We start from the raw sequence: 9,543 nt of genomic DNA, 5'->3' as shown, positions 1-9,543 counted from the left end.
TCTAATGCCGCCAGAACCAGTTGATTTGGAGTCGGATGAGAAAGTTATACTCAACTTCGTGGACACTACCAAAGATGTTGCGGGATCCTCTTTTCTAATTTCATTTTATTTTCCTAATTGCAACTCTTTTCTTACTCTTTGATCATTTTTGCTTCCTGGACACCTAATTTTCGATTTGTACCTATAAGATACAAAATCCACCAATTAAAATAGAAATATATATTAATCCAAAAAAAATCCACATAAACGTAAACGTAGAGTGTTATTTCTACACTCCACTGTATCTTTTTTATCTAGTGTTTTTGCTGTTGTTTGTTCATGCGTATTACAATCCTAGTGTTGTAGTTCGTGTTTTTCAGAACTTTGTTGCGAGTGCACTTTTGCGCATGTTTTTTTACATGTACGTTTGTGCATGTCCATTTGAGCGAGTGTATTTCTGCATGTTTGTTGATTTGTATTAATGTCCTAGGATTATAGTTTGTGTTTTCATGATCCTTTTTGTGAATGCACTTTTGCGTGAGTACTTTTGTACAAGCTTTTGTACTTTTACTTATGTACGTATCTTTTCTAGCGAGTGTATTTGTGCACGTTTCTTGATGCGCATTCATGTCCTCGAACTGTAGCACGTATTTTCATGATCGCTTTTGGAATCCAATTTTGACCTTGTTCGGGTCCCAATTTGGAAATTTGCCGTTAGACATGAATTGTATCCCGGTGAAATAGCTTTCTAATGCCGCCGGAACCAGTTGATTTGGAGTCCGGATGAGAAAGTTATGCTCGACTTCGTGGACACTACCGAAGATGTTGAGGGATCCTCTTCTCTAATTTGATTTTATTTTCCTAATTGCAACTCTTTTCTTACTCATTGATCATTTTTGCTTCCTGGACACCTAATTTTTTATTTTTATCTATAAGATACCAAATCCACCAATTAAAACAGAAATATAAATTAATCCAAAAAAAAAATTCCACGTAAACGTAAACGTAGGGTGTTATTTCTACACTCCACTGTATCTTTTTTATCTAGTGTTTTTGCTGTTGTTTGTTGATGCGTATTAAAGTCCTAGTGTTGTAGTTCGTGTTTTTAAGAACGTTGTTGCGAATGCACTTTTGCGCATGCTTTTTTACATGTACGTTTGAGCATGTCCATTTGAGCGAGTGTGTTTGTGCATTTTTGTTGATTTATATTAATGTCCTAGGATTATAGTTTGTGTTTTCATGATCCTCTTTGCGAATGCACTCTTGCGTCAGTACTTTTGTGCATGTTTTTGTACTTTTAATTATGTGCGTATCTTTTCTAGTGAGTGTTTTTGTGCACATTTGTTGATGCGCATTCATGTCTTCGAATGGTAGCACGTATTTTCATGATCGCTTTTGAAATCCAATTTTGACCATGTTCTAGTCTGAATTTGGAAATTTGCCGTTAGACATGAATTGTAGCTAGCTGAAATAGCTTTCTAATGCCGCCGGAACCAGTTAATTTGGAGTCTGGATGAGAAAGTTATGGTCGACTTCGTGGACACAACCAAAGATGTTGAGGGATCCTGTTTTCTAATTTGATTTTATTTTCCTAATTGCAACTCTTTTCTTACTCTTTCTTTGATCATTTTTGTTTCCTGGACACCTAATTTTCGATTTGTACCTATATGATACCAAATCCACCAATTAAATCAGAAATATAAATTAATCCAAAAGAAAATCCACGTTAACGTAAACTTAGAGTGTTATTTCTACACTCTACTTTGTCTTTTTTATCAAGTGTTTTTGCTGTTGTTTGTTGATGCGTATTAAAGTCATAGTGTTGTAGTTCGTGTTTTTAAGAACATTGTTGCGAATGCAGTTTTGCGCATGTTTTTTTACATGTACGTTTGTGCATGTCCATTTGAGCGAGTGTATTTGTGCATGTTTGTTGATTTGAATATGTCCTAGGATTGTAGTTTGTGTTTTCATGATCCTTTTTGCGAATGCACTTTTGTGTGAGTACTTTTGTGCATGCTTTCACTACAAGAAAAAGTAGCTTCAGGGACCAACATTTGTGGTTGGTAAAAGCAAGAAAGCGGTCGCTAAAACTTATAGCAACCAAATTAGACTTGGTCACTTGTGGTCACAACAGGGTGGCTACTAAAAGTAGTAGTGACGAACAAACAAGTTGGACGCTAAAAGTCACCTATTTAGTGACCACCCAATAATGGTCATTAAATATATGGTCATTAGCGTCCAAATTAGACTCGCTAATGTAAAAAAATATGGTCACAATAATATGAAAATGGTTGCTATAGGTATACAAACAGTGACCACGTTGCTTTGGTCGGTAAAGAATATTCAATTAACAACCAAGCAATTGGTCGAAATAAGTTTTATATGGTTCCAATAGTTGCTCAGCTTAATATGATTTAGTGGCCATATTATTGCATAAAAATTCGTTGCTAAAATACTTAACAGCATGCTGCAATAGTTTTTAATTTTATTCATATTATTGACCAAATTTAACAGTGAGAACAATTGAATCGTAAGCTAGGAGGAGCAAAAACCAAATAACAATCGTATGATAAAATAAAATTGATTGATAGTTTGTACATATGATAAACTAATTAATTGTAATCAATGATTATTAATCTTTATACAATAGCATAAAACTGCTTGCAAAGTCAATTGAATTGACAATGACAACATTCACTTCGGAACTTGATTGCAACAACATCACGAGCTTCGACTGCCTCTTTTCTGGGGGCCTGTGGTCTTGAAACTGGATACAAGAACGGAATTAAAAAATACTACAAGATATATTTGGAGACTAATCAAGAATATTAGGTAATGATGTTCTCTTTAATGTTTGATTCTAATGGAACAACCTTAGAAAACTTCGAAACCTATCAAAATAAAGACTTTTCATTCAAAATAATTTTTATGATAAACCTTAAAAAAGAAACTTTGTTGGTCAACCTGATGCTACAATCCAATGAGTACTGAAGTAAAATCAATATAACATACGCACATTTGCATACATGGTAAAGTTATATATAATTCAAATGAAACTGGGAAAAGATGCAGACAACTTTGTACAAAAGCACGGACAAACTTTTGAAGCATGACATTAGCAACTTACTAATAGTTCCGAAGTGAAGGTTTTTGCTGGCAGCTGCATCAGGAAAGATCCAAGCTTGCCATCTTGCATGCTAATGAAAACATGTTCAGAATCATATGGTCTAAATATCAAGTATAAAAAATGTCCAACACAGTACAAATTTCAAGGAAAGTGGCTTGTTTCCAAATAGATAGCCCTCCTCAAGTACCAACGTTTTCTTCAAGTGTTAGAACTAGTGAAGCACTATATCACAGAGCCATTATTTTTTACGACATAATTCAAAGTAAATCAGGGAAACAGAACTGGAATATAAACACAATAGTTTTCCATGATCATATAAGCAATGCAAACAAAAATGAAAATATTAATGGGGGAACTGATTTACCTTATCCGTGAGCCACTAACAACAACTTCACTCTCAACTGCAAATTTGACACTCGTAACCTGTGTAAGGAAAATTATGATAAAAAAATCATAGAAACCCAATCAATGAATTTATTAGAAGGAACATGAAAAGAAATATTCATATTATGCACCAATTTACCTTCGTTAAATGTCCATTGAGAGAAGATACTACCTTAAGGTCAAACGAACACTACAACTTTTGAATCAACTCTACCAATGATAATGATATCTTGAAATTTATACAAATGGGCAATTTACTTTTTAAGATAATACTGTTTAGAATCCAAACCATAAAATAGTAGTCGATTGAGCTTTATGCACCTCTTTTAAAATCTCAATGAAAGGACAGAGGAAGACTACCTTGGAATATTCTAGCATTCCTTTTTAGTTGCATCCCATATTGTTGCTAATTCTTCGAGGATGAAAAAAAAACCCAAGCCGGTCTTTTCATTCTTGTCGAAAAAAGAAAGAAACAAAACAAAAACAATCCTTGAAAGTTATGGCATATTCATTTAACAGGACACCTAGAGACCGCTCAATTTCTCTTACTGATTTTGAAAAAACAATTGTACTTCAGCAATGAAGAAGCCAAATGTGCTAAAGTAATCAACAATAAATTCCCAGAAGTAATTTCATCAGTACAATCATCCTACTACAATTGCTTGATATATAACTACTACTACAGTTGTTTATATAAAAACCGGCCCATTGGCTCAGGATTAATCGTCAATGACAAAACAAAAACCGCAATTGAGTGAAGTTTAGTATTTTAACAAGTTGCCGAAAACAGTGTTATGTGCAATAAAAATCGGGTGCACAAATTACATAATACATATAGTTATTAACATAAGCAATCCCCATATCAAAACGAAGCAAGAAAACACATAACAAATATGGCCCCAGAAATTTCCCCAAAATATTTAAAACCCTAACCAAGCAAAATCTACACCAAATACTTATTTGGTCCCGTTTAAATTTTCTCCAATACCTAAAAAATTAACAATTAAGAAATCAATTTCACTCTAAACAACCTCCATTTAGGATTCAGTTTCAGTCACTAAGAATGATAAAATAATTTCAAACACTTGTTATAGACAGAGAAGAATTATACTATTTCATAATTTTGGATTTGAAGATTGGAATTTTGAGAAACCTGACTGCAATGCAACAAGGCCGACGGGAGTCGCGGGTTATCATTCTCGGAGAATGAGAGCTTGAGACTGATGGTAGATCGACGGAGTGACGGAGAGCAGATGGATCTCCATTTGATATTGTACGCACTTTGAAAGTGGGGTTTCAATTCTTTCAAAGTGGGGGTTTCAATTACTCTAGCATTACTAATATATATTAATAATATTAAAATATTTTCTAAGGTAATTCATATATGTTTTTAACTCATATAATATTTTTTTTAGTAAATATTTTTAAATGACTTTCCTAGAGTTAAAATTAATTTTTTTTTTTAACTCAAATATCATGTTAATGTTTACAGCAAGTTGTATAATTCAAATTCTTAATTTTCGTAAACACTACGTTTTTATTTTAAGCAAGATACATTTTTCATTAAAATTAATTTATAAATTAAATATTAACTTAATTTTTCATATCATTGTTCTAATTTTTTGTAGCAATCGTGTGAAAAGTGGTTGCTATGATGACATTATTAGCAACCAAATTAATCGGTTGTTAACGACACTTGAAAAAGTTCTAGCAACCATTGTATATGTCGCTCTTAGATTGGTCACTATTAATATTACTTACAACGACTATTTAAAATGAAGTCGCTAAAGATTCTAATCATGGTCGCTATATAATTGGTCAATGCTCGACAAACAATAGTGACCATTTATAGCTACCAAATCATGGTTGGTCGCTATTTTTCCTAAGTAACTTGACTTTTGCAACAAAATTATTATTGGTGACTATATGTATATATTTAGCGACTATTTTGCCATTGTCACTAAATATTTGGTCGCTAAAAATAGTTTTTCTTGTAGTGTTTTGTACTTTTACTTATGTGCGTATCTTTTCTAGCGAGTGTTTTTGTGCACGTTTCTTGAGGTGCATTCATGTCTTCGAACTGTAGCACGTATTTTCAATTTTGGACTCCAGAAAAAAAATCTTAGACTCTAAGAAACTTCAAACAAGAAAATAGATTTCGATTTTTTTTTTTAATTGGTTTATGGACTCTAAATAAACAAAACGAAAGACAAGAAGACTCAACAACAATAGACGCAAAACGAAAAACAAAACAAAGACACGAAAACAAAGACTGACTCAAAAATAAAGATAAAGGATAGACGAAACCTTCTTAGGAAGATGGCTCTGAGTACCAAATGATACGAACCACGCCAACATCGTGACGAGACCCGATATCAATACTTCGGATGTCAAATCCTGGACCGTTCAAAGAAGGATTCAATGGTGGAACCGTGACCCATTGCCTATAAAGAGGCAAGAACCTTGGTATGCGAAGACGCCACAATCGATTGCGAAAGATCGATTGCTAAGACGGGGTGAACAAACGGAATCCACCAAAATGTTCGAACAGTTCTTAAAGAACCAAAGAGAATAAACTCCATTAAATCATCAAAATTCGTCCATTAAAATATGCCAAATTGGCAGCCTATTTATAAGATCTAAAAAGACTATTTTTTCACAAGGAAAAGGACTCTTACCTAATCTATAATAAGGAAACTAATAAATAAGAAAATCCTAGCCATAACTAACTCTACAATAATAGAAAATAATAAATCCTAAAATAAAAACGTAATTTAATAAAATCTAAACTCCAAATATCAAGTCGACGACACGAACATTCTTCATAACTCGAGTAGACATTTTGGCTGTGCACGTGTCTTGACTTCAAGCTCGATTTCTGACCTTTTCCACTCCGAATCTCTCTTGGATAAAAACATCAAAGTTTTAGATTTGTAAGTTGGCTTTCCGTAGCAATTCGAATCACCTTAATTGAACTTCGTATGAGAGAGTTATGGCCCAAATGGTAAAACTGCCAGAAATAGGCGAGAATCTCGGATGCATGGAATTCGATTTGTCCAACAAATTCGCACGTTTTCTCTTCTTCCAATTTTTCGTGTTGGAGCTAGTTAGGATCATATCAGTGTCCACGAAGTCAAGCATAACTTTCTCATTCTTGGAGCTAGTTAGCATCAAGAAACGTGCAAAAAAGCACTCGCTAGAAAAGATACGCACATAACTAACACTCCAAAAGCATGCACAAAAGTACTCACGCAAAAGTGCATTCGCATAAAGGATCAACAAAACACAAACTGCAATCCTAGGACATTAATACAAATCAACAAACATGCACAAACACACTCGCTCAAATGGACATGCACAAACGTACAAGTAAAAAAACATGCGCAAAAGAGCATCCGAAACAACGTTCTTAAAAACATGAACTAAAACACTAGGACTTGAATACGCATAACCAAACAACAGCAAAAACACTAGATACAAAAGATACAGTGGAGTTTAGAAATAACACTCTACGTTTACGTTTACATCGGCTTTTTTTTGGATTAATTTATATTTATGTTTTAATTGGTGGATTTAGTATCTTATAGGTACAAGTGGATAATTAGGTGTCCATGAAGCAAAAATGATCAAAGAGTAAAAAAGGATTGCAATTAGGTAAATAAAATCAAATTAGAAGAGAGGATCCCTCAACATCTTTCGTAGTGTCCACGAAGTCGAGCATAACTTTCTCATCCGGACTCCAAATCAACTGGTTCCGGCGGCATTAGAAAGCTATTTTAGCTGGCTACAATTCCTGTCTAACGTCAAATTTCCAAATTCGGACTCGAACATGGTCAAAATTGGATTCCAAAAGCGATCATGAAAATACGTGCTACGGTTCGAGGACATGAACGAACATCAAGAAACGTGCACAACAAAACTCGCTAGAAATTATACACACATAAGTAACAGTACAAAAGCATGCACAAAAGTACTCACCCAAAAGTGCATTCGCCTAAAGGATCATGAAAACACAAACTACTATCCTAGGACATTAATACAAATCAACAAACATGCACAAACACTGTCGCTCAACTGGACATGCACAAACGTACATGTAAAAAAACATTCGCGAAAGAGCATTCGCAACAACGTTCTTAAAAACACGAACTACAACACTAGGACTTGAATACGCATAACCAAACAACAGCAAAAACACTAGATACAAAACATACAGTGGAGTGTAGAAATAACACTCTACGTTTACGTTTACGTGGATTTTTTTTTGGATTAATTTATATTTCTGTTTTAATTGGTGGTTTTAGTATCTTATAGGGACAAATCGATAATAAGGTGTCCATGAAGCAAAAATGATCAAAGAGTAAGAAAATAGTTGCAATTAGGAAAATAAAATCAAATTAGAAGAGAGGATCCCTCAACAACTTTGGAAGTGTCCATGAAGTCGAGCATAATTTTCTGATCCGGACTCCAAGTCAACTGGTTCCGGCGGCATTAGAAAGCTATTTCAGCTGGCTACAATTCCTGTCTAACGTCAAATTTCCAAATTCGGACTCGAACATGGTCAAAATTGGATTCCAAAAGCGATCATGAATATACGTGCTACAGTTCGAGGACATGAATGCGCATCAAGACACGTGCACAAAAACACTCGCTAGAAAAGATACGCACATAAGTAACAGTACAAAAGCATGCACAAAAGTACTCACGCAAAAGTGCATTCGCAAAAAGGATCATGAAAACACTACAATCCTAGGACATTAATACAAATCAACAAACATGCACAAACACTGTCGCTCAACTGGACATGCACAAACGTACATGTAAAATAACATGCGCAATAGTGCATTCGCAACAACGTTCTTAAAAATACGAACTACAACACTAGGACTTGAATACGCATAACCAAACAACAGCAAAAACACAGGATACAAAACATGCAGTGGAGTGTAGAAGTAACACTCTACGTTTACGTTTACGTGGATTATTTTTTGGATTAATTTATATTTCTGTTTTAATTGGTGGATTTAGTATCTTATAGGGACAAGTCGATAATTAGGTGTCCATGAAACAAAAATGATCAAAGAGTAAGAAAGAGTTGCAATTAGGAAAATAAAATCAAATTAGAAGAGAGGATCCCTCAACATATTTGGTAGTGTCCACGATGTTGAGCATAACTTTTTCATCCGGACTCCAAATCAACTGCTTCTGGCGGCATTAGAAAGCTATTTCAGCTGGCTTCAATTCTTGTCTAACGTCAAATTTCCAAATTCGGACTCGAACATGGTCAAAATTGGATTCCAAAAGCGATCATGAAAATACGTGCTACGGTTCGAGGACATGAACGGACATCAAGAAACGTGCACAAAAACACTCGCTAGAAATTATACAAACATAAGTAACAGTACAAAAGCATGCACAAAAGTACTCACGCAAAAGTACATTAGCAAAAAGGATCATGAAAAACACAAACTACAATCCTAGGACATTAATACAAATCAACAAACATGCACAAACACACTCGCTCAAATGGACATGCACAAACGTACAAGTAAGAAAACATGCGCAAAAGAGCATTCGCAACAACGTTCTTAAACACACGAACTACAACACTAGGACTTGAATACGCATAACCAAACAACAGCAAAAACAGTAGATACAAAAGATACAGTTGAGTTTAGAAATAACACTCTACGTTCACGTTTACGTGGATTTTTTTTGGATTAATTTATATTTATGTTTTAATTGGTGGATTTAGTATCTTATAGGTTCAAGTGGATATTTAGGTGTCCATGAAGCAAAAAAGATCAAAGAGTAAAAAAGGATTGCAATTAGGTAAATAAAATCAAATTAGAAGAGAGGATCCCTCAACATCTTTTGCAGTGTCCACGAAGTCGACCATGACTTTTTCATCCGGACTCCAAATAAACTGGTTCTGGCGGCATTAGAAAGCTTTTTCAGCTGGCTACAACTCCTGTGTAATGTCAAATTTCCAAATTCGGACTCGAACATGGTCAAAATTGAATTCCAAAAGCGATCATGAAAATACGTGCTAC

General features: G+C 34.4%; 1 protein-coding gene across 1 annotated transcript; it reads right to left on the bottom strand.

Moving 5' to 3' along the window:
• Positions 1-2,528: 2,528 nt before the first annotated feature.
• LOC148768507 (uncharacterized) lies at positions 2,529-5,208 on the bottom strand. The gene is made up of 5 exons (XM_088821235.1): positions 5,162-5,208; positions 4,644-4,827; positions 3,471-3,529; positions 3,107-3,176; positions 2,529-2,746 (listed from the first exon to the last, which is right to left on the bottom strand). The coding sequence occupies exons 1-5, from the start codon at positions 5,206-5,208 to the stop codon at positions 2,612-2,614; spliced, it is 495 nt and encodes a 164-aa protein (XP_088677361.1). The 3' UTR covers positions 2,529-2,611.
• Positions 5,209-9,543: the final 4,335 nt, after the last annotated feature.

The sequence above is a fragment of the Erythranthe guttata genome, chromosome 8, assembly GCF_056151865.1.
Source record: "Erythranthe guttata isolate IM_541 chromosome 8, IM_541, whole genome shotgun sequence".
Taxonomy (NCBI): domain Eukaryota; kingdom Viridiplantae; phylum Streptophyta; class Magnoliopsida; order Lamiales; family Phrymaceae; genus Erythranthe; species Erythranthe guttata.
The sequence above is the reverse complement of the archived record's forward strand: the minus strand, read 5'-3'. Positions and strand labels throughout refer to the sequence as shown.

Coding starts and splice junctions, on each gene's coding strand:
- LOC148768507 (XM_088821235.1), bottom strand. CDS start 5,208: ATGGTTGCTAGAACTTTTTCAAGTGTCGTTAACAACCGATTAATTTG. Junction 3,530..4,643: donor CCTTGTTGCATTGCAGTCAG/GTTTCTCAAAAT, acceptor TTCCTTACACAG/GTTACGAGTGTCAAATTTGC. Junction 2,747..3,106: donor CCTTCACTTCGGAACTATTA/GTAAGTTGCTAA, acceptor TCTTGTATCCAG/TTTCAAGACCACAGGCCCCC.